The 24,580-nt window shown below is 36.5% G+C and overlaps 1 protein-coding gene across 4 annotated transcripts in view; it reads left to right on the top strand.

The window, feature by feature from the left end:
- Positions 1-24,580, top strand: part of HYCC2 (hyccin PI4KA lipid kinase complex subunit 2) — a 62,247-nt gene that overhangs the window by 4,447 nt on the left and 33,220 nt on the right. For 3 of the 4 annotated variants that reach the window (XM_086616178.1, XM_086616181.1, XM_086616180.1), the window contains 3 exons: positions 19,635-19,737; positions 22,969-23,047; positions 23,737-23,838. In XM_086616178.1, coding sequence (XP_086472304.1) covers positions 22,997-23,047; positions 23,737-23,838 — 153 coding nt within the window. In that variant the 5' untranslated portion in view covers positions 19,635-19,737; positions 22,969-22,996. Of the gene's footprint in view, positions 1-13,019; positions 13,123-19,634; positions 19,738-22,968; positions 23,048-23,736; positions 23,839-24,580 lie in introns of those variants that run through there. The other variant, XM_086616179.1, reaches the window with a different exon arrangement.

Raw genomic sequence — 24,580 nt, 5'->3', positions numbered from 1 at the left:
GACAGGACTATTGTTTCAAGTCCTGCTTGTCTGGCACAGCTAAGCAGTATTTGACAGCAGGTGCTTTCTTCTTACACTCTTTTCTAGGCAAGCATATAGGGTTACTCCTTAGGTCAACTCTCCCAGTCTCTCAGTGGGGACGATGTTTTCTATGGATTTGTATTCCATGGATATACTTAACTTTTAAAAACTTTTGAGCCCCTGTATGGTTTTTACATCTGTTTTCTGACAGTAAGCACTATACTTCATGTATTGTGTGAATAAATCATTCCACTGTTCTGTTTTGCATCTGTTATTTGAGAACTTCATGTGATACAACCTGTTTCTGTATGAGAAGGGGCAGAACTGTTTGGCTCTTTCTCAAGCAGTTTGATATGAGTTTAGAATCTTTAAAAATCAGGGTAATGTGTTCACTCAAACACTTGTCTGGGCAGGAAAACAATTTTAGATTCCATTATTTTTCTTTATGCTTGTTCCCTTATATTAAGACATGAACTAGTATCAGGAAGTGAAGCTGAAGGCTTCCCCTACTGGCTCTTAGTGAAGGACGTCTGTGCCGTAAGAATCATCACTTAAGAAGAAGTTCTGTGACTCTTTTCAGGAGAAATTGATGTGAGCAGAGACAGTCATCAATAGTACAGTTTGACGTGGTACTTCAGTCAGTTATTTTCATTTTGAAGTAGAATAGTTATAAGAAGTAATTATTGACAGCCATACCCTGGGCCTCATCCAAAGCAGTGTGGCCAGCAGGTTGAGGGAGGTGATTCTGCCCCTCTACTCTGCTCTTGTGAGACCCCACCTGGACTACTGCGTTCAGCCCTGGAGTCCCCAACACAAGAAGCACATGGAGCTGTTGGAGCAAGTCCAGAGGAGGGCCACAAAGATGATCTGAGGGCTGGAGCACCTCTCCTGTGAAGACAGGCTGAGAGAATTGGGGTTGTTCAGCCTACAGAACAGAAGGCTCTGGGGAGATCTTAGACCCGTCTTCCAGTGCCTAAAGGGGACCTACAGGAAAGCTGGAGAGGGACTTTTTGCAAGGCTGTGTAGTGATAGGACATGGGGTAATGGCTTTAAACTGAAAGAGGGGAGATTTAGATTAGATATAAGGAAGAAATTTTTCACTCAGAGGATGGTGAGGCACAGGAGCAGGTTGTCCAGAGAAGCTATGGATGCCCCATCCCTGGAAGTGTTCAAGGCCAGGTTGGATGAGGGTTTGAGCAACCCGATGTAGTGGAAGGTGTCCCCGCCCATGGCAGGGGGATTTGAACTAGGTGCTTTCGACCCAAACCATTTTATGACTTAGGTAATACTGTTTTCCACAATGTTTCCTTTGTGGATATATGCTTGTAGTAGATAAAACTTCCTGCAGAGTTGTGTTCAAGGAAACAGTAACTTCTGAGTTGTGTAAATTGTTCAGACATTTCACGTAGACTGTAAAGGTAACTATAAAATAGATACGATGACTTTAAGGAAGATTTGCAGATGTCAAGTACTATCAGAGTGATCTGTTGTTTTTTTTACGGAACCTTTCTTCTGTCATCTTCTTTGGCAGTAGTAGAGATTACTAAAAAGCGGAATTGCAAGATGGTTGAGGTTGAAAGGGACTTACAATGATCATGTAATTCAACTCCTTTGCTCAAAGCAGGGCCGACTAGGACAGCTTCCTCAGGACATTGTCCAGTTCTATTTTGAATATCTCCAAAGACAGAGACTCCACAACTTTTCTGGGTAACTTGTTCACGTGTTTAAACACCCTCATGCTAAAGAAGTTTTTCCTTATGTTTAAATGAAATTTTTTACATTTCTATATGTGTCCACATAGGTGCAAAGTTTTTTTGAGAGTAAAAAAGTATTCCAAGTTTGTGCTTGTATCACTAACTGTAGGTAAAGTAGCAAGCTGGTTCAATTTTTCTCTCTGTACCTTTGTTTGGATAATTCATGCTTCTAATAACAAGATAAATAATTTTAAATGTCTTCTTTAAAAAAAGTAAATTTTAATCATGACAGATTTATGAGAGTGACTCAATTGATTTCCTTTTTTGTCTAGAATTCAGACTTTAGTTTCTAAACTTGAAATATAAGGTTAAGAGTTAGAGGAGCCCTTCTGATGATATAAAATACAGTTATCTAGTAAAACCCTACTGTAAAACAGAATTCTCTATTGCCAGCAGTAACACAGAGAACACATAAACCTTGATCAGGGGCTGGGTAAAATAATTTACAGTTTGCAAGCTGTTCCAAGACATGCTGAAGGTTATCAAAAATAGCAAAAGTTTTGTATTGTAAGGAAAATTGCTGTGTGGCCATTAGTTATTCTTCTGTTAGCATTACATTTTTCTGTCAATGTCTACGTTTAGCCTGTATATGGGGCTAAACAATAGCTAGCTATTCTGTCACCCAGTGACTCCTCTCCACTCGAGGAGGGGAATCGGGAGGAAAGAAGGCCAGCAGGTTGAGACAAGAACTATTTAATAACTGAGAGAAAATAAAATGAAAGATATTAATGATATATACACACAAGTGATGTATGGTGCGATTGCTCACCACCCCTTGTCCAATGTCCAGTCCATTTCTTGCTAGCAATTCAAGAGCAGGAAAGTCCAAAAATCGCAGTCCTCGAAGAGAGAGAGTAGGCCTTGGGGCGGAATGATGAGCAAGACTTTCCAGAGACAGCAACCATTGAGGAGAGGAGAGAAGAGCAGAGCCTGTCCCCTGCCAACTTTCCAGTTTATAATGAGCATGGTGTTACATGGTGTGGAATACTCATTTGCCACTTTAGGTGTCAGTCACCTTGGCCACACTCCCTCCAGGTTCTTGGACATCTGGGTTGTTAGCAAAATACAAGTTGAAAAGTCCTCCAGGGCTATAGATTCCTGCATACCACGGCTAGATACAAACTAAACTGAAGTGTCTTAGAAATTTTGCTCTCACGGAGTCAGGTGCTGCAGACTTTTTAAAATGCAGCTTACTTTAGAAATGTAGCTTCTCTGAACAGAAAATTGATTCTATGATTCTATCCCAGTGCAAGCAGTCAAATATAATCGATACTCAAATATAATGAATTTGGGCACAGACATTTTTATATTGTTTTCCTTTGAGCCAAGGAAGATAGAAATGGTGTGCTACAGATGCTTGTTGTGTGATGTTTATGTTCCTTTATAGTGTTTTAAGAATAATAAATTATGTGGTCATGGAACATGACCTTGTCTAACAAGCCATGTAGCTACTTTTAAACTAATTTGCATCTTTTAATTTAAAGCTACTGTAGGGTAATTTGGATCTCTTCTGTCTTGATGAGGGATTAGGTTGAACTCCACAGCAGTGTTGCTTTGTTATCATGAGATAGCCTTTTCTTCTGAAATCCTGTGTTTCTCATACTATGGATTCTATTTGAAAATGTTCACTTATGTCACTTATGGTTATCTACTTCAATAGATGTTTTATTAATAATCACAATTCGGACAACTTGTAAAAGACAGACTTGTGGTTGGCAAGTGACCTCTTTGGTCTTTCCCTGATTGTTTTCTGTTCTTCTTCAGGCAGTCCAGCTTGCTACTGCTGCTTACTGCCGATGTCAGATCTGCAGTCTTGACCTCCTGGTGTGATTCTCTAGAACAATATGGATTTTATGGTTCAAATTTACTAACTTCCTTTTGCGTGGAAAAAGAGAGCCAGAGACATTTGAAAGGAGATCCCCCTGGGATAGTGAAATAAAATGTCACGTGAATAACTATTGCAAAGTGGTAAACTATTTATTTATTTATATCTCAATACTGAATGTCATTACTTGGAAAATGCCAGGTTCCCTGGCTGCGTAATACTGTTCAGCACAGGACTTGATGGAGATAGTCAGAGCAGTTCAAGCCTGTTAAAACACTCTTCCAGAAATGCACTCTTTCTGCATTCTCGTTTCTTTTTTCCCCCCCCCCCCAAAGGACAGAGTACTTAACGACATCTCATTTTGTATTCTATAAGTTATACGTGTGTTTGACAGTAAATTTTGCAGTCCAGAAATGCGAAGTCTGTGTTCTTGTATGTAATCTCTATGATTTAGCTAATCTTACTATATTTTACTTACTGTGATTCTTCAGAAAACTGAAGTGGTTAGGTCTTCTGTATTGGTGCTTGCATTGTGTATGATTCGTGAGTTCTTTAAATAGTTGTACATCCGTATTCCTCTGAGTTACATTTAAGTGAAATATACGACACGGACATTTGTGCAGGCGGCATGACTGTAGTTTGCTGATTCATACAGGGCAATATTGATATTTCTGGGATTTTTTTCTATTTCCATTCCCTATGTTTCATAGTTATGAGCTTTAAAATGTAGTTGTATTTAGGGTCTTCCTCCCTTCTTCTGCCCTGCCTTGGTCCAATTTGGACTGGGGGGCTTATTCTATTTTTATCTGGAAAGACAGTAAGAAAGTTTAAAAGAGTGATCATACTTTTCATGGCCATTCAGATGAGAAGATATTGTGTTGAAAGATAATGAGGTGGAATGTGTGGAAAATTTGCTTGTGTTTTTTTTTTTTTTCTCCTTCCTGGCTTCATTTATTTCCTTTTTATTCAAATAGATTGGTTACTTCGGAGAGTTCTGGTGTCATTTTCTTCTTTTGATCTTCTCATCTTATTTTCTGTTTTGTCCTTTCTGTCTCCTTTAGGTTTGAGAATATCTTGAGCTTTAGGAGAGGCTGGAGAGCAGCCCTTCTGTGTTCTTGCCTCTGTTTTGATTTGGAATAGGGCCACAAGGTAGGAAATTTGATTTAGAAAAAATTCTGAAGCAGCTTATAGTAGTTATTTAAGCAACTTTCCTAAATATCCTAAGCACAAGATTTTTGAGATATGTGGGCATAAGGGTAGCAGATATTGTTTTAAAAATAGCTTAAGTTAGCTTGTTTATGTAGATTTAAATATGATGTTTCCTGCATGTGAAAACAAATTAGCTAGAAATTATTTTTTTTAGAATTTTTTTAAACATGGACTTTGTGAAGGTCTGACATTTATGACCAGTGTGCGCTGCGTGTAAGCTACACTGGTAATTCCACTGTCTGCTTTCGAAAATGTAGCAACATCATGATGGCTGAACGTAGGAGGATCAATAACATTCTACCTGAGACATGTTTCAGAAGGTAGGAGGCTTTTATGTAAACTTAGTTGTGGAGGGGGTGGAGTGAGCAATTTATCAAGCATCGTAGTGCATGCCATCAGAGTAGGGCAAAGAAGAAAAATCTAAATGTTCAACTTAGAGTTTTGATATCTCTTTATTACTCTAGGTTAGGGGTATAATTTTAAAAAAAATATCTGATGCTTCTGCATATGACTGTTGTCCCTCATGCTTTATGGTTGGAAACACACGTTCAATTAAAAATAGTAATGAAAAAAAGCTCCCTACTTAGAATGGGTTTTTTACTGGTCTTCAGTATCTGCATGTAACAATGAAAGATATCAAATCACTTGATAAATCTGGATAGCAGGCATCAACACTTGGCAGATGAAAATTCTTCATGCTTCTGGCACGGTCAAAGTCAATCTTGAGATTTGTGTTTACTTCTGTGGAATTAAGGTTAGAGTGTGAATTTCCAGACTTTTGTTACAACTGTGTTGCTTTGCTAAAGATGTAAAAGTGAACTTCAGTAGACAAAACTAATGCTTGTGTTTGTAGTTAGAACCCAGTCCTGATAGTACAACTCTTAGTACAACACTGTTAGTATAAGAGTAAGAGGGGGGTGTTAATATCTTTTCAAACTCTTAATATTTTGATGATAGCAATGGGGTGGACGGATGATTGGTTAAAATCCGTTTGCTTTAGTGAAATTACACAATAAGTGATTGAGGAGATTGTTAAGTAATAATAATGTGCCCTTTTACATAGAAACGTAAGGCATGCTGGTGAAGGATTTATCCTAGCAAAAGCTCATATTTCTCTGTGTGTGACAGTGAAGAACTTTCCGTTGCTTTTTTTTTTTTTTTTTGGTAAGATGTTCAGTTGAGACGGAACAGCCTAGAGATGTGAGCTAAATATGGACACAGAGGAGAGTGAGCGGGGTTTAGATGTGGAATGAGAAAATGACTAGGTTTTTGGTTTTTTAAGGTGCCTGTTTCTTGTTCTTAGCATAGAATAGGCTGTAGACAAAATTACTGAGCTTCCAAAGCTGCTTCCAGATTGTTAATTGTATGTATCAAATGCTATATGGTAATTATGTAACTGACAAACCATGGTACCTGATGGTCTCTCCTCAGTGTTGCATCTGTGCAATAGTTTCAAATAGTAACATCCTTAAATTTCCAGAAGTTATTAAACCGTGTTTGCGGCAATTTCTTGGGGAGATGGCAGAATAAGGTGCTGTTTTTGTCAGACTTCATGTGAGCCGTTCTGATAGCTTAATTCATGATAATGAACCACAGCAGATTGCAGCAGTAATTTTGCCATGTCAGAGTAGTGAGAGCTTCATGAAAATCTCTTAAGCAGTTAAGTGTTACCTATGGAAACATAAATAGAGATGGGAATCCTGGGCTGGAAGCTAAGGAGAATGAACTGATACTGAACTAATATAAGCTAAGCATTCATAAGCTGTGTTTCTATGCTGTTTATTTTCATAGATGTTCTGTGACAACAACCCTTCCTTTAAATCATAACTGTCACGTGCATTTCATGATTGTCCAGTGAATGGGATGACTAGTAGCAGGCTACTACCTTTTCTGTTTGCTAAGGTCTGTGTGCCTGCCAAGGCCTGTTTCATGTGCTGTGACTCTTCAGTTTTGTCTTCACTCAGATTCCTGTAAGCACCAGGTGAGTTTGAGAATCCTCTGTTTATCTGTGGAATAAGAGAACTTCCTAGCTCTCTTTTTGTTTGTTTGGGGGAGAAGGATGGAACAAGATTTTCTTTCTTCTCACCATAATCAGTGTTAGAACTTGAGACAGCAAATAACAATTTTGAAATAATTTACCCTGAATATTTGTTCAATCTGTCCAGCTGATTGTTGGAATGTGAACGGTTTAGTCATGGTTTGTTGTCTATGAGTCTCCAAAGGACCAATTGTGAGATGCCCTTTTGCTTGTGCATGGGTTGAGTGGACTTGGAATATGCGTTGTAGTTCTTTCAGATGTACAGTAGTCTTAGTGAGAATAACTGCTGCCATCATAGAGTAAGTACCTTTTCTGCACCAATGGTGAAAATCCATATGCAGTCAGTCTTTGCACATACAGAAATGAGACTTTGTTGGGGTTTTACTGTCACTTCAGCCACAGAAGAACGTTTTTGAGGCATCTGAGTGTTTAAATCATTCAAATGGCTGCTGCGTTATACACACGTATCTTGTGTTCCAGGGATCACCGCACTAAACTCTCTGAGAGAGCCATGCTTTGCTTTTTTCCTCTATCTCTAAATTATTTCAGTTGGCTACAGGTCTACTATGGTTTTTAGCACTTAATTTTTACAATTTACATGGCAAAACTAAAACTACTGTGCTACTTTCCCTTTTTAATTTAAATTAAAATGTTAACATTTTATGTCTAGTTTCTAACTTGATAAGTTAGCCCAAACTTGAACTCTGGAATTTTTAGGAAAATAGTTGGAGATGCTCTAATAAATTCCATAGTAATGTTTATACAGTAACTTTGTAATTTTACGCTTTTTTCTCTAGCTACTTCAATATTTAAATTGAGTAAAATTTAAGATAATTAATTATTCAGTTCAAGATACCAAGGCAGAAAAATAAGTGCGCAACTGTGGGATTTCGTATTTATTGTGCACAAAATCTTAATCGGGTTAAGGTCTGTGATGGATTTCAGACTGAGTTAGGGGTCAATGGCCAGTACTGATTGGCATTGATGCTGCTGTAATTGTGTAATCAAGTATTGTGCTGATTGTCACGAGGTGGTTTTTCTGTGTATATGTCCTCTTTACTTTGTTTGGTGACATATAATTAACCAAGTGTTCAAAGGTTGTTTATTTCCTCTGTGCCCTTTTTCTCACACTTGCAGATATTGGTCTGTGCTAAAGACAGAACACTGGGCTCGATGTTAGGAACGTAGAAGAAAGTTCAAGGAAACTTAATTAAGGAGGAGGGTGCCTCTAGATGTTAATTACATCAAATCTTAATTTATTAGACGAATGCTGCAGAAGGCTTTAAAATGATCTGTTGGTCAGTGGGGGAGTGGGGGTACTATGCCTTTTTTATTTTTTTACCAGCTGCCAGGAAAGAACTTCTTCAGCTGAATAACTCCTGCTGCTCACTGATAGGAAGTAATTATTGCATAATCATCTCAACTTGCAAATCTGCACATAATTCCAAGCATCAGGGTGTTAGGTCTGGATTTGTATTTTGTTCTGAATGGTTTTCTTGCATGCTGAAGCAGTCACGTGTGAACGGAGTGAGTTGGTTTTGGTTAGTTGTTTTTTTGTTGTGGTTTTGATTTTCGCTTTATACCTGATCAACCCTACTTTTTGAGAAGTTACTCAATGCTCTCTCTGCAGGTCTACTGTCTGCTTTTCAATAACCTCAGTAGTTCTAAACCTTCTGTCTGAAGTTGCCCTTGAGAGATTGCATGTGTTTTGTGAAGCTATTGTATGAAGGGTGTTAGATGAGCATATTCCTTACACCAAAAATGTGTAATCTGACAATTTAATGTGCCTGGTGCTTGAACTTCAGTAAATGCAGCTGATTCCTATCAGCACAATTGCATAGGGAAACAGAAGAGTGACACTTTTAACAGGCCGTTTAATTAAACTCGGGCTTTGATTAAAAATTTTTTATGATGTGTTTGAAGAGAATGAACTGAACTTGCTGTATTGCCAATATAATTAATTAAAAAGGTATGAGATCATAAACATTACCTAGATGGGTGATGTGACTTACCTGTAAAAGAATAAGGAAACTATTTATGTTTAATATAGTTCATGTGGATGTATTTCTATTTCAAATAGATGTAGTATATAGAATTTGCTGAAGAAGATTAATGTTGCAAAATGCAGTAGTATAACTGTTTGACATGTTTGCATATAAGGTCATCTCTGTTCTTTTTCCAAAGGTAAGTTTACTCAGGAGACTTGAGGGAAGGAAAAACACTGTTCTACCAACTGGTTTTGAAGTTTGTTTTAAGCAGGAAAACTATTTAGTATTACAAACAAATCCCCAGAATTTCTCTGTGTACTAGTGAGGTTATATAAAAATGACTGAAGTTTAGAACACTGAGTCCTCAGCGAGAATTTCTGCTCTTGTATTTTTGAGGGCAAGAAAATATGTTTGAAAACCTAAATATTGTAAAACTAACCACGTATAAATAAATTCCATTCCTCCCTCCACACCAAACTGGAGGAAGGGTACCCATGAAGCTAGCTGCATGGATTTTCAATGCTGCCTGTTAAATCTGTAATTTTTCAGAATCTTTAAAGACTCCTACTTTCTGAATATACATTAGGGCAGTATTTGACAAAAAACTTATAATTTTGTTCAGGCTATGAGTAGAAAATATGCATGAAAAGTAGTGTGGATTTAATATCTTGCTCTTGCTACTGTTTCTGCAAAGTCTGAGGAGGGGAACAGGGCCGTGCATTTCAGCTGAAGTCATCAAGGCTATACCTGTGGAAGGCTGCTCTTCCCCTCCTGCCCCCCTCCCCTTTTTTTTTTTTTTTTATATTGACCTGTAGCTTAGATAAAAGCATTACGGAAAGTCTTGCCTAACAGGGTGCATGAAAGATCTGGTGATTTAAGTTATTTGTGCTGGGTTTACATTACATTCTTAAAGAGATTGTATGTATAGTTTTGCTGCAGAAAAAAACACTTCACATTTCAGATTAAAAAAAAACCCAAAACAAAAAACAACCAAACACACCCTGCCTCAAGAAAGACTCCTATATATGTTAGTCACTTAGTGCTCCTTACTATTAAAAATATATATCTATAAAAAATTAACCACTTCACACTAAAATATTAAGTAGGCCTTCTTCACAACTGATCAGTCTCTATTCTGTTCTAATATTGGTTTAACAGCAGAAGAATAACAACTGTGTAAACAATATGCGTTGTGTTTAACTATTCAGCAGTGAAGATTAATAATTAAACTCATACCAAGACAAAAGGGGAAACTGGTGTAGTTGTTCCACTAGTTTACATTTACTAATTTTTTAATTCTCATGCAGTTATTTCACAGAGAAGTAGCATATACTTCTATGTGGTAGGCCACAAAATGCCAATTTATAGTAAGCTGAGTTTCAGAATTTTGTGAGAGCTTCTCATAAGGTGATTTAAAAAGGTTGTGCTTTCTTTAGAGGCATGTGTCTTTGCTTGTTTTCTGTGAAGGAGAGAGCCCAGCAAAGGCCATGAAATTTCTTGTTCTGGAGGAATCCTAGTGAAGATAGCAGGGTTGGTCATGAGCATCAATTTTTGTAGTACAGTCACCTGAATCAATTGGGTCAACTGTGTGGATAGTTGATGTTAAGGTAGCTTTTAATGGATGGTATTGTACAGATGATGGTCAGGAACATGTGTTACTTCTTACATGTGGAAATTCTGACTTGTACTGTCTGTCTAATCTCAATATAAAATGTTTTTCTTCTCATTTTGTGAGATTGTTCTTTGCAATTTTTTCAACCCCTTTCTAACTTTCAGAAAACAAGTTTGAGATTGAAAATGATCAACACTGAACTAATGTGGTGATGCATGACATGGAAGAAGACAACATGTTTCCTGTAGAGTAACAATTGGAATTAGTAAAGTCAGCTACCATCTGAGCAGTTTTGACTCTGAAAGTTGAAGCAGATTTTAAGTTTCTGGATTCTTGATGCTATACTGCTTTACCTGTGAATAGCAAGCAGCTTCTGTGTGTGGCTTAAGTCCTCTTCGTGTTTTGTGTGTAGGGCTTGACTGCCTCGTATATTCCATTAGGTTGAGCGGAAGTGATTGTACTGTTCTGAAGTTGTGTTGTCTTGATGAGTAGCCATGAGATCAGTGATGTTTCATGTAACTATATTTGTTGTTCAATTTGCTTTTTAAAGTCTGGGAACTTGTACTGGAAAAGCAGGACCAGAATATCAATCAGAATTTATTTTATCCTTGAAGACCATACATCTGAAATGTGAATGATGCATCTGGGTCACACGTATGAAATTGATGGCATCGTGCATTAAAGGAATATATCATAGAATGGTTTGGGTTGAAAGGGACCTTAAAGTTCATCTAATGCTCATGGACCTTTAACTCTGACATTTTGAAAGTTTATGTTGGAACTTTGTATTCTTACTGTATCATTTAAGAAATCAGTAATATGACATAATTCTTGCTATAATGGAAGTAAATTCAGATAAATTTGCAGAGTCCACTCATTTAAGAGTTTGTGAATGTGGATGTAAGTGTATGGATGCGGGCAGGGTGGAAATCTGTCACCTCAGCTTCATTTATTTACACTCTACTTCCTGGAGCGGAAGGCTTTACCAGCTGGAAATTGGAAAGATTAGAATGAGGGATTTCATTACTTTCAGCAGAGGGTCCTTTGGGAATATTTAGGATAGAAGAAAGGAGGTTGGGTAAATTAATTAATGAATGTGTCACTTAAATTCTAGTTTGTATAAATTACAGTTGGTAGCCGATAATGCAGTGAGAAACATGTATTGATATTTTATTGGTCTGGAATTGATAAAGAACTTCATTATTTTTTATGACTATTTTAATAATATAACACATTTATTTCTATTGAGTGAGGGTTTTACAGCTCAAAAATTGAAAGCTTCTTAGAATCTACAGTTCCTATTTCTAGAGCTGTTCGTGCATTTCTTCCCTTTGCAGGCAAGGTAGTCATCTTTCTGAGCATAACGTTTGCAGTCCTATTCCAGAGTGTCTCTTAAGAGTTGTTTTTGATGGTGTGGGGTTTTGTTTGTTTGATTTGGTTTGGTTTTGAATTTTGTTTTGGTTTTGTTCCCACAGAAATTCTGTTTCAGGATTTCGCCTAGCTTGTGTCTGTGTCTGTTCATTTTCAATACTTAGCACTGAGTGTCCCATAACTGTGGTTTTACAAGTGTTAGTTTGCATTTAGGGTTTTGGTTTTGTTTTCGTTTTAGGCTCCAGTTTGCATTTTCTGTCTTTAGTTAAGCCTTTCTAGACTTAATTTACTTCATGAACCAAACCTGTGAACCAGGTGTTTGGCAGAGATAGGGTTACACGGAAAGTAATTTGCATGGAAGTGTTTTCGTAAGTAAAGAAATTAATGAGTTGCAGGCAAACTAGCATTGCAAGAGTTATTGCATATGAACTGATGCAAAGCCTGTATTGTTTAGCGTAGGATGGCTTATCATACAGGATCCTGGAAAGAGAATGTCTTAGGCTTAGTGTAGGATGACTACATGGAGTTGTTTCTAAGGAAACTGGTGCTGAGAGACTAAGGTAACATTCCTATGGTTAACCTATGTGTGTGTATATATATTTTTAAGTGCGTCAGATCTTTAGAGAATAATTTAACATGTGTTTTACTGTATTTAAGACTGCAGGATAATTTTTAAATTACGTTTCCCAAATCTTGTAAGTGAAGTAGAGGAGTACATTCTTCATATACAGAAGATAAACGTCTCCCTCCACGTTCTCAATCATCTTAACTCTTCTCTTTTCTCCTAAGAGAGGAACTTAGCTACAAGTGAACAATTGTGTTTGATTCAGGTTCTTGGACTCTGTAAGGCAAACAGGACTTAAATTTTTCTCTAGTCACCTGACTTCTGTAGCTTTCTACAACTACTCTACACAATGCAGTGAAAACATTAGCTTTTAAATAATTTTTAAGACTCTGTTATAATGTGTCTATTTGCGGTGTTGTATTTTCATTCACACTGCCCTAATTGATTGTCTTCAGCAATTTTGTATCTGCAGAGCACAGTTTCCTGTAGTAATTTAGAAAGATACAAGGTTTGGCAGCTGAGCTTTCTGGTGCTTGAAAAGGCACAGAAGATAATTTAGGGCTTAAAATCACTTAGAGGAGGCTTTTTGGAACAGATGGGCTGTATCTTTTCTTTATCCCTTTTTTTGGCAGCAGCTGAAATTGATGTGACCTTTTTGATAAGAAATGGAGCTCACTGTGCAAGTATGGTACCATGAAAATTTACAGGAGAGTTATCAATCGTCTTTGACTTTACTGTGGTAAGGCTTTCTCCCATTGTTTTCATATAACTAATTTTGTTGCTGGTATCCAAAAAGAAAGTTTTTTAGCCTGGTTACTGCTAGTGAGTCAGAGTGGATAGGGAAGAAATGTCTTATCCAAGTTGTTTTGCATGACTAAGGCTTGTCTAATAAGGCTGGCAACCTAAATCCCACATGTAGAATATGTCAGCATTTATATGTTAAAGTTGGAATGCATGTCTGTCTGCTTAAGCTTGCAATTAAACTGCCTAAGAACTGGAGTTGGAAGAGGGCTCTCTTTCTATTAAAGAAAATGCTTGAGCTGATGATTTAAATTAATAACTGTGCAGAGAATGTTTTGCTTCTTTCTGCCTTCATCAGTTCTGTACCTTGTAGAAGTTTCTGTTTCTCTGTGTTGTGGAGCTGTATGGCCAAGAGAGTTCTGGCAGAATGCTTTTACCTGTTTCTGATGCCAAACTGCAGTTGTAGGTCCGATTTGTTGAGGACAGCAGTTTTTTTAATTTATTTTTTATGTCCTTACCAAAACGGGTAGCTTTATGTAAGTGTTTGTTAAATTTGAATGTCATAGAATAATATATTTATGTAGATGGATAGAAGGGAATCACAATGGTACTTGTTTTTATGTTATGTTTATTATAAGAAATTTATATTATAATACATGTACTTCTAAATAAGTACAAGAAGTTGTCTACCAAAACTGAATGTTCCCAAGGCTAGTCGTATTTTCACTTGGGATATGATTAGCCTAAGAGTCAGTCCCTTTTCCAGTGTGGAAATCTGGCCATACCATGGCTGTTTAATATAGTCTAGCATGTAGCTGGATGAAGCTGTATATGCCTATATACTGAGCAATTAAGGAAGGAGATGCTCCTAAGAGAAGTTTTTTGTAAAGTGTATCAGTTAAGGCTAGCTTACACCGTCATTGAGTTTTCTCCTTTACTCTTCTTGTTCTACAAAAGAATTATATGAAACAAGTGTTATAATATTTATCTAAAATATCTCCTTATTGCCCTCATGATGTTTTACGATGAGTCCTACTCGTACAGTATGAGAAACAGTGTACTGTTAGTGGTCTAACGTTTCTACCTGGTTACATTTTAATGTTTTATTTTGTATTACTTTGTTGCAAAAAAAAAATCCATTCTACCTTCTCTACCACTTATTTCCACATGCTTCTAAGACACGGAGTTCTTTTTTCTTTGCATTTTTAAAAGTATTCCCATATCCACATTAGAAGTTATTTTTCGCAATCTTTGTCATTAACTGCCTCTTAACCACTTTTCTGCCTTATGTATACTTTTTTTTTAGGTTGCTTGACTCAAATGTAGGCCAGTATTTCAAATAAGAACATATTATCAATTTTGTATGCTCTACTTATATGTTTTCAGATTTACTTTGTGTGGTCAAACATCTAGATTTCATTTCTGGCTGCTGCTACGTTCCTGAGCAGGTGTTTTCATTAAGTTGTTGAATGCATTACCCAGTCTTTCTCCATTTGGTCTCTTAAACCTCTGCATCCAGGAATAACTCATCAGGAGAAGTTCAAATTCATTTTTTGTTACCTGCATTTGTCAGCATGTTGCCCAGTGTCCTTTCTCCAGAGTTCACCAGTCTTGTTAAAGTGTGTGTGTGGTGGGGAAGCATTTTTCCTGGGTAGTTCTGACCACTTTATCTCGTGTTGTCTTTTATCTATTCTGCTTCCCACAGTGGTAATTATATTAAACAAAGGTGCTCTTGTTACAGAGCTATGAACATTCTGGATCAAAGGAATTGAATGTAGATTTAGTTCAGAGTAAGGATGCATTTTGGATGCTTTCCATGCTACTTCTGTAAAAAGGTAGCATGGAAAAAATCTTTCCTTAAATACATTTCTTTCTGTGCTCAGAATGAATTAAAGATATGAGAAGAGTGTATATGTAGCTTGTAAGAACAAGCTATATTGATAATTGAGTTTTCTGTTCTTTTAGACCTACTGTTTTACAGTAATGTTCTCTTGCACGGGTGGCACTGGAAAGAGATCATGAAGCTTGAAGCTTTGTTCTTCTTGTTGAGACAGTCCATGTTTTAATTGCAAAATATTCTCGCCATAGCCTTTGAGGTTTAAATATATAATACTGTTATTCATCTTGCAGCTAGGACTCAATTACATTATATATGTTGTGACATCAGTATATAATGACAAAAAAAAGAGGACTCATTCTTGAAATGCATGTCCCATTTATATAACCTCCTCCATGTATCTTGAAACGAGTATAAAATACTTGTTGCTTTGAAACAAACAAACCCCCAAGTAAAATACAAACGATCAACAAAAAAACCTCTGCATGCTTGAATAGTCATATCTGCTTAAGTGTCAACAATTATTAATATCTAATTGGTAGCACTAGTTTTTCTTTTTAATCCTCACTGTAGTAGTTGGTATAACTGTATAGTGAGTACTGTTGGCTCTAATTATTTGGGTAATCTTTTTGCTGTTGCAAATTAGTCTTGGTTAGTGGTTCAAATGCAGAATGGTAAATAGTAATGATTTAGTCAGTTTGTTTTTACCCTAAATGTAAGTGAAAAACCTGCTCTCTAATGAGAGAAGTTGATTAAACCCTTTTTCATGTCTATACTGTAAAGTCAAAAGTTCTTGGGCAGTTATCAGAGTTTTATGTTTCATTTACTGGAATAATTTTTTTATTTCAGACCTTGATATTTTCAAAGACAATAATAAAGAGAATGGCAAATTATATGAACGATATCTTTAAAATGGGAATCTATTTCTAGGTAAGCAAGGAAAATAATTGTAATTTAAACATAATCTTTTACATTACAGTATTTCAGTCTGTTGGTAACTTAATTTTCATTGTCTCTTGATTTATACATATTTTATAACTAGTCTAATCCTCCCCAAACTGTCATCATAAACGTACCTGGAAAGTCAAAGTTGTGAAGTGTTACCTTATATATCCCAATGACAGTTAAGTTCTTAAATATCTCGGCAGCTCATGAGTTAACATCAGGAATTAACCCATGGTTTCGTACTTTTTTATTTGTGTGCATAGCATGAACTAGGAGGGTGCTTTTGCGTGGTAAAATTCTGTTTAGATCTCAACTAATCGATCAATTGGCAGATGCACAATGCAAGACTGACTTCATTTGAGAGCAGAGTATTGTAGCCTTAATATCAAGTGTAAAGATTCCAGGTCTAATGATGTGATAGCCTTGTGTCTGCCACTTTAAGCGAAATGAATCAATTTAGGAGAAAACTTTTAAAATTATTATTTTAAGTGCTTTTTTTGGGAACCTTTTCAGTAATTGACTTTTATATTTGATTTTAACATTGAGTGACTCATATGTGTTCCCAACTATAACTTTTTCTGTTCCATGCTATAGTGTGAAATTAAGCTTGCTGGCTTGTTTGGTGTTTAAGGAACCTTAACAATCAGTCCATATGTAAAAATATTTTAAGATATTTAATTATTACTGTTACTAATAACTAAATTTCTGCTTAGTTATTGTGGTTCCTATATATAATAAGAACCTTTGAGCCATAGGAGAAAAAAAAAATCTAGTCTTTTTGAAATAAACAAGAGAAATCTTTTTATATTCTCTATTTTGTTTGCTTTGGGAGAGATATGAACACTCTGGAAATGAAATTCAATACTCTTAGTTCAGGTTGCTTCAACTTTGAATAAACACGTACAGGATTTAATGCAGCTGAACCAGTTTATTTTAGAGATACACCCACATGGTGCTTGATGTTCTGTGTTGGTTTTTTTTTTTCCCCAAAGGTACAGCAAACCAGGGAGTGAATGTGAGCATGAGTTGTGCTTTACAGATGCTCATGTGAACATCTCGGAGAACGGTTTGCGTGTCAGGGTGGGACAGTCACACAACTATTGTGCTTGTGTTCCTCTCTAGCAGAAGCGGCAAAGGGCATCAGGAGCGGTGTAGAATGGGGGAGCTGGGAGGGTGGGCACAGCAGGGAGGCACAGCCACTAGGCACTGCACTGAGATGCTCACTGTGCTTTTTTTAAGTGTTTGTGTAGGGAGTCAGTGCAGAGTTAGTGTACTGTAATCCATGACCTGACTGTCTTGCCTGTTTGTACGAGTCCTTAAAAATACTTTGAATATCCAGGCAGATAATTTTAAAGGGAGGGATGATTTGTCCTAAACCTGAACTAGTAGAGTAATCCTAGCTGGAATGGGTGTTGACTAGTTCTGTATTGATACAGCAGAGCTGTATGTCTACATTCTTTTTAAGCCACGTGAGCAAAGCAAGCTTTAACATCTGAAAAGTCTTCCAGGAAGGATGCAAATGTAGCACTGGAGAAATGAATAGTTTGTGTTTATATTTTTTTGTAAATGTGGTGCAAGATTGATGCATAGATAAGGTACCTTTCCTCCTGGGATATAGTTCATATTATTGGCCTTTAATGTACGTGTCATCAAAAATGTTTTGAAAGTGTTGGAACAACTAGCTGTATTTATGGAAGCAACCACACAAAGCTGTGTGTGGACTTTTCATTGAGGCATTTGAATGATTCTTCGACTCTTGGTGATTTTGTAATTTCTTTAGATATGCCATGCTAAATCTGGACTCAGGAGAATTGCTAATTCTTCAATTCATTGATTTAACTTATTTGTAGTCTTTTTCTCTTACTCCAAACTACTACATTTTTACTTGTCTGATGTACGTGTTTCTTGATACCCTGGTGTGTTTCTTTATTTCTGCAACAGTTAGCTTGCTTAGTGTTCTCCTTGCAGTCTTGCTCTGAATTGTGGTGTTATAGGGCAAAGAACATTTGTTGCTACTTAAAATATACAGTAGTATTTGGTGCTCAGCATAGCTTTATCAGTTACATGTTTTGCTTTCCTGTTGGAGCTGTGCTGTATTTTTGTATGTATTGCTGTTCACGAAGCGTAAAGAAAAGGGGGATTTGTGTTTTGGCATGGACTTTCTTGTTGTTTTGAGTTTGTGGGGTTTTTTTTTGTTTCATTTGGGGTTTTCTTGTTTGTTTGGGTTTTTTTTAGTTTATTTTTAAGCGTAATTTTAATACCCTCTTGCAAAGTTTCTCCAAGGAAATAGTCAACTTCACACAGAGTCAGTGTAATCTACCAAGCTGATACAGTGCTGGAGGAGAGCAGCTTTTTGCCTCCAGATTTTAACAGCATCTTCCAAGCTGAAGTAATCATTTGGAGGAGAGGGGAATTTTTGGCCATGAGTTACAGCTGATGTTTGCCTGATTTAAGAACAGTTATTTACTCTTTTTCTATGCGTAAAACAGTTGGAACCCACATGCCTCATTTGTCATGCTATGTAAATTATTATTTTTTAAAATGATCTTCTACTTAAATTTAGTTCTAGAAAACCTGCAGATTTGGTTGTAAGCAAACTGACAAGTGAATGAAAAATTTTGAACTGTTACAGCCTGATTCTCCAACCAGATCTGTGCACATCTGCTTGTGCTTAGTCCTTTTGTGGCCAAAACTGTACAGAAACAGAAATTCCTGTGTCTGATTTGCTGGTATATAGCTGTGATTCTTGCTTTGGAGCTAAAATAACTTGAGTTCCTATCCAGGAAGAAATGATGTCTAACTTAATGCAGCTCTGGAAAGGCCCACCTGGTGAACTTCCAGGATGTGTATATTTGGTTTTGACACTAGGGATAGCAGGTTACGTACAATTGAACCTTAGAGCTAGTTGGGACCACATGACATTTCTAGAGAGTAGGATATAAAGGTTGTTTCTAGCATGTTGTAAAACGTACGAAGCTTCTAGAAGTCCTGAATCAGATCTTACAGATCTGATATTCTGTCTCGAAGACACATGCCTGATAATTGCAAGAAACAACTGATAAGTTAAATACGTACATATATTTGTCTTTCAGGTCTCCTGTGCATGTTGAAAAATGTTTGTCATCGGGTACAGTGTTGCCTATAGGGTAGAAATTTGTTTATTTTTTTCAAACCCCTCATAAATATTGTCAGGGAAAGAAGAAGAGCATTTGAATTTCATTCATTCAGAAGTGTATTATTTAAGGTTTCTGCAAGGAGTTGCATATTTTTAAAAAACAGTTGATTTTAAAAAATTCGTAGAGGATGTTGGTTTGTGTATACCATCTTGTGATAAAAGCTTTCACTTGCAGTGTAGCCTGAAAAAGATGGTACCTCCTGTTAGCCTATCTCTAATTAGCCTATCTCTAATTTCTTCGTAAGAAATAGTGCTTCAGTTTTTCTTTCTAGTGCGCTTGTAGTGCTGTGCACCACTAATATGTAAGGATTTTCCACGTAAGCGACAAAGCTGTCTTTGTGGCTGAAGACAATTTCTTCCTTCCTCCCTCTGCTAAAACACTGAGCCTTTTTTTTAGTGACAAATTGTTTTGTTACAAAAGGACCCAGGTATGTTTTAGTGAATCTGATAAACTTCAATTTGTAAGGTCAAAAAAAAAAAAAAAACATTACTGTTTGCTTTACTTTATTTCTTGTTATTTTGTGATCATCAGAGTTTTATTTTCATCTTTCAGAAAACGGGACTGTACTTAAAGGCTTGACAAATGCATCCCAAGTTGAAAAACTGCCGCGTTCCTCTCTCTCTTCCTCCTTTAGAAAATTGACTTCTTTAAAGAGGTAAAGTTGAATGCTGCACTTTCTGTAGAAAATGTGTTGTTTTTTTTTTTCCAGGCAAAGTGAATTAAATCTCAACTTCTTCTGTAGTGTGTCCTGTGGTGTTTTAAATTAACTTATATCCATGTCTCATTCTGATGACGGGTACCTGTTTCCCTATCTATTGAAAAGGATGTCTTTGGAAACCTTTTTTTGCAGAGATTTATTTAGTTGCATTGTGTTATTTTATAGAATTATTTGTCAGCGCTTCTGCTGAAGTAAGTCACCCAAGTGTTACCTGAATTTAATTAATCTAATGTTATTTCTGGATCTGATGTCTTTTAGGATATTTATACATGCTTTAGAAATCTGAGGCAGTTCTTTTCCCCCAGGTATTCTCTGAATGACGTGCTGCCAAGGGCCATGCAAAGTGCTATATGTAGCCTTATTCATACGAAGTTGCTAATTTTGAATTTACAGCTTCCCAACACAATTTTTTTTAACTTATTTCACTTCATTTTCCATTTTTCAAATACTGACCTGTTCTTAAACACAAGTCTTCTTTCAGAAATCAAAACAAGTATGTTCTGAGACCAGAATAGGTGATTCCAATCATGTAGTCTGGCTATTTAAAGGCCATTTATCATGGAACTTCCATGATGTAGTTTGTATATCAAACCTGTAATTTTTGGTTGAGCCTAAATAATTTTCAAAACACATCTGAAAGAAAATCGTAAAAAGTAAATAATTCACTAAATGTTTACCTGCCTTTTTTTCTTATGAATTTTACAACAAATTCTGCAAATAGTAGTACTTTATATATTCTTGACATTACTTGTATTAAGTTGATGCGCGTAAGTGTTTATGTGATTAAAGGTGATTGTAGCAGTCTTCATCTTGTTATCATCTGGTTGTGGAAGTGTTTCTCGCCCCTCCCCCCCCGCCCCTCCCCGGCTAAAAGAACTTCAGAAAAAGTTGACTACATTGAAGGAAAAAAATATTAATTAAAGAAAAAAAAAAAAAAGACTTTGAAGCTGATGGGTATTTGTAGTTTTTAGGAAAAATCTGGTAAAGATGTATGACAGTCTGTGACAGCTTGTCGCAGATGGAATATTTTAACACGGTTATGATTTAACAGCAATTTAAAGATTTATTAATGGTATGAGATAAATCAAACGTTGAAGTTTAGCAACACTTAATGATTAACCAATTTAAAGAATAACAAGATGATTCAGTAGGATATGTTATAATTAAAACAGCAACTCAATTACAGATTTGAAAATGACAGGATTCACACTAACTTACTACAAGGCATCTCAAATAAAAAAAAATATATACACACACATGTATGCATAATACGTAAAAGCATGCAGACAGATAGAAATATTTGGATCCAGGGAAATATAGACATCCACACTTCTGAAGGGAAATATGTATATTCAAACACATAGAAGTAGAGATGTGGATAGAAGAGGCTAGCCTGTAGGTATCATTTCACTCTCAAGCATGGAGTAAATAGCCACAATGCGCATCGGCGTCCCTCAGCGGGAGATAACTGAGGCTCAAGCAGGATTTCTCGCCTCAGCCTTCCGTCAGCTTTGTTGGCAGACGGTCCGCGAAGCTGGTACCTGAGAGGGGTCCCAGCTCAGGGGAGATGCTGCTCAAGCCCACTGCGATCCAGGAGAGATCAAAGGATCTCGCTTGGAATCGTTTTTTATAGGGTCTGAGATAATTGACTTTTGTCAGGTACTCTTCCATTTTGGCCACAATTCGTGTTAGGTAATCTTTGGCGACTTTCAGAGTGAGCAACCAAAGTATCTGTTAAAATACAGTGTCCCTTTACGGATTTTCTGTTTCTTGTTTCTTTGAGGCAGCTGTTAACCTTCAGGTCCTGTCAAAAATAAACTTTTGATGAAACCGTAACTAAGAATTGCTATCTTTATATGTCTAGTATGGCTTCAAACAGCTCTTATTTTACTGTCTCCTCAATTTATCCCTTTCAGGTCACTATTCTTAGATTTTAGTCTCTAATATTAGGCTATGGCTTTGTTTCACTTCATCAGATTAAAATTTTCTGAGACCTTAATGACTTCCATGTATTGCCAACCTGTACTGAGATTATGCAGAAAGAACGACCCTTGTTGCTTAGACCTATTTAAACAACAAGCGAAGGTGTCTAACGATGCCTTATGTTTTAAACATTCTTCTATTGCCTTGAGAATTGAATTTATGAGAATTCATAAGATGTTAGAATATGACTGTCGTATATAAAATGGTAAATAATAACAGCAGTCATCCTTTTTTTTTTTTTGAGAATTCCAACATACTTTTAGAAGAGCTAAATCTTGCCATTTAAACAAGAAGACTCAAAACTCTGTAAGAACAAGGTTTAAGGAGTAATGTTCTGCTATTGGGATTTCTAATAACTGTTTTTCTGAAACTGCCTTGGTTCAAGCTGTATCTAGAACTGCCATTACAATGTCTCGCATGATATGTTCCATGATGCTCTTTACTGTGTTCCATTTGTCTTTTCTTTGTACTATATTTGGTAAGGGAGCAAGACAGGCTGAAAGAGTTGGGGCTGTTCAGCCTGGAGAAGAGGAGGCTCCGGGGTGACCTTATAGCGGTCTTCCAGTACCTCAAGGGGGCTTACAAGAAAGATGGGGAGAGGCTGTTCAGGAGGGCCAGTTGTGATAGGACAAGGGGTAATGGTTTTAAAATAGAGGGAGGTAGATTCAGATTGGATATTAGGAAAAAATTTTTTACCATGAGAGTTGTAGAACACTGGAACAGGTTGCCCAGAGAGGTGGTGGATGCTCCATCCCTGGAGACATTCAAGTCCAGGTTGGACGAGGCCCTGAGCAACCTGATCGAGTTGGAGATATCCCTGTTCCTTGCAGGGGGGTTGGACTAGATGACCTTTGAAGGTCCCTTCCAGCCCTAACCATTCTATGATTCTACGATTCTATTGTGTTTGTCTTAAATAATGTACGTTTTGGCCTGAAGCACTGAATCCTTCTTTTTCCTCCTGCCCCATTAATGTGCAGTACTTTTGACTAAAAGTCTGAAGAGAACAGTTTAATTGTTGTTAGAAAAGGGGACCAATTGTACAAAATGTGACTTTTCCTATTGTTTTATGCTATATAATCCTATTGGAAATATATTAACAGCTTTTCTTAGGGATAGGATTTTACAAAACTAAGTTTTGCTGCCAGAACTCTTATTTAATTTCATTTTTTTCTTTCTCTTCTAAAGGTAGGAGAGACGAAAAAAAAGTAAGAAAATGCTGGGATCAGAACGAGGTGTCGTGGAAGAATGGCTGTCCGAATTCAAGGTGAGCTGAGAAGATGAATGATAGCTATAGCATTGGCTTTATGCCACAGAACATTGATTTTTTTTTTTAATGATTTTTTTTCAAACACCCAATAATTAACACTTTTAAATATCTGTTACTTGATCTTTCAACTTCTTATATTGCATAAAGCATGCAAAGGTGTACGTAAATGAGTCAGCTGGTACATAATATAACGTGTAGTTCTAACAGTATATTTGTATTGTTTATTATTGTAGAGCAGAACACTGCTATAGCAATGTGGTTTTTTAAAGGATATATGTCTGTGTACATCAAGCTAATGGAATTTAACTAACAGCTGGATAATGCTGTGCGAATTTCTAATTGAACAACTTGTTTATTTTTAAAAAATCAGTAAAAATGTTTGGAGTTTAAAAAAACATTAAAGAAAAATATTTGGCTGTTTTTTTTTCATTTTTCCTGTGGTCTACATAAAATTAATTGTTTGTCATGAAGAATCTGATTTCGCATGTTGATGATTATGCTGAGTGAAATACAGGATAATCCATGAACAAGAAAACTAGATTTCATGACGGGTATGGACTGTGATTTAAGTCAAGAATCAGTAATTCCTCACATCATTGACTGAATCTTTTGGTGGAGATCTTTAATATTTGGAAGCATTGATTTATCAGGATAACACTTTTTTTTTTTTTCTCCTTTTTCTTTAGGCGTTACCTGAAACACAAATTTCCAGCTATGCAGCTACCTTGCACCGAAAAAAACCACTGGTACCAGCTCTTTATAAGGTCATTCAAGACCCAAATAACGAGGTATGAGACTTTAAAAAAGATTCACGTTCTTGTATCTTCCACCTGTCCAACTAAAACTAGATTAACTGAGAAGGGGAGATGGAGAGGAGATTCTTTGATTCTTCTTTCAAACTTAGGCTAACATGGCTATTGTCCCTCTTTTTACTCTTGTTTTTTGGCTGTGATTTTAATGCCTTTCTGGTAAGACATAAGCTCATCTGTTTCCAAAAATACAGTTTATGCTGTCTGCTAGATTTTACTTGCCACAGCTGACTGTTACACTTCATTTAGCATGAGTTTTTTTTGGTTTTTTTTTTTTGTTTGTTTTTTTTTTTTTTTTCACTCAGAAACCATCTTTAAGTCTTAATGAAGTAGGTCTTGCAGTGAAACTCAGTAATACCAAGGTGCTTTTCACCTGGTGGCTTATTATAGTGGAAGATGGAATCAATTTATTAAATCCTATTAAAATAACCAGATCTTCTTTTGCTTGTCAGAGTATCGTGTAATTTGGTTTTCACTGCTGTAAACGAGCAGAACCAGGGTCCCAGAATATAAATATACACAATGAAAACTTAGCTTACCCTTGTATATAATTCATTTTGCAATTGATATTAAATTGAGCTTTCTATTCCATTGGCTTCTGCTATGAGCTTCTCTGGGAAAGTGTGTGAAATACAACTTTTGAATAAATTGTGCAAGCATAGCATTCTCTGCTGTGTAAACAACTGTAGGTAAAATGCTTCAAAAAATTTGCTTTATCACC

Source organism: Tauraco erythrolophus, chromosome 8 (assembly GCF_009769465.1).
Source record: "Tauraco erythrolophus isolate bTauEry1 chromosome 8, bTauEry1.pri, whole genome shotgun sequence".
NCBI lineage: Eukaryota > Metazoa > Chordata > Aves > Musophagiformes > Musophagidae > Tauraco > Tauraco erythrolophus.
Note: the sequence above shows the minus strand (reverse complement) of the source record. Positions and strands in the feature narration are given on the sequence as shown.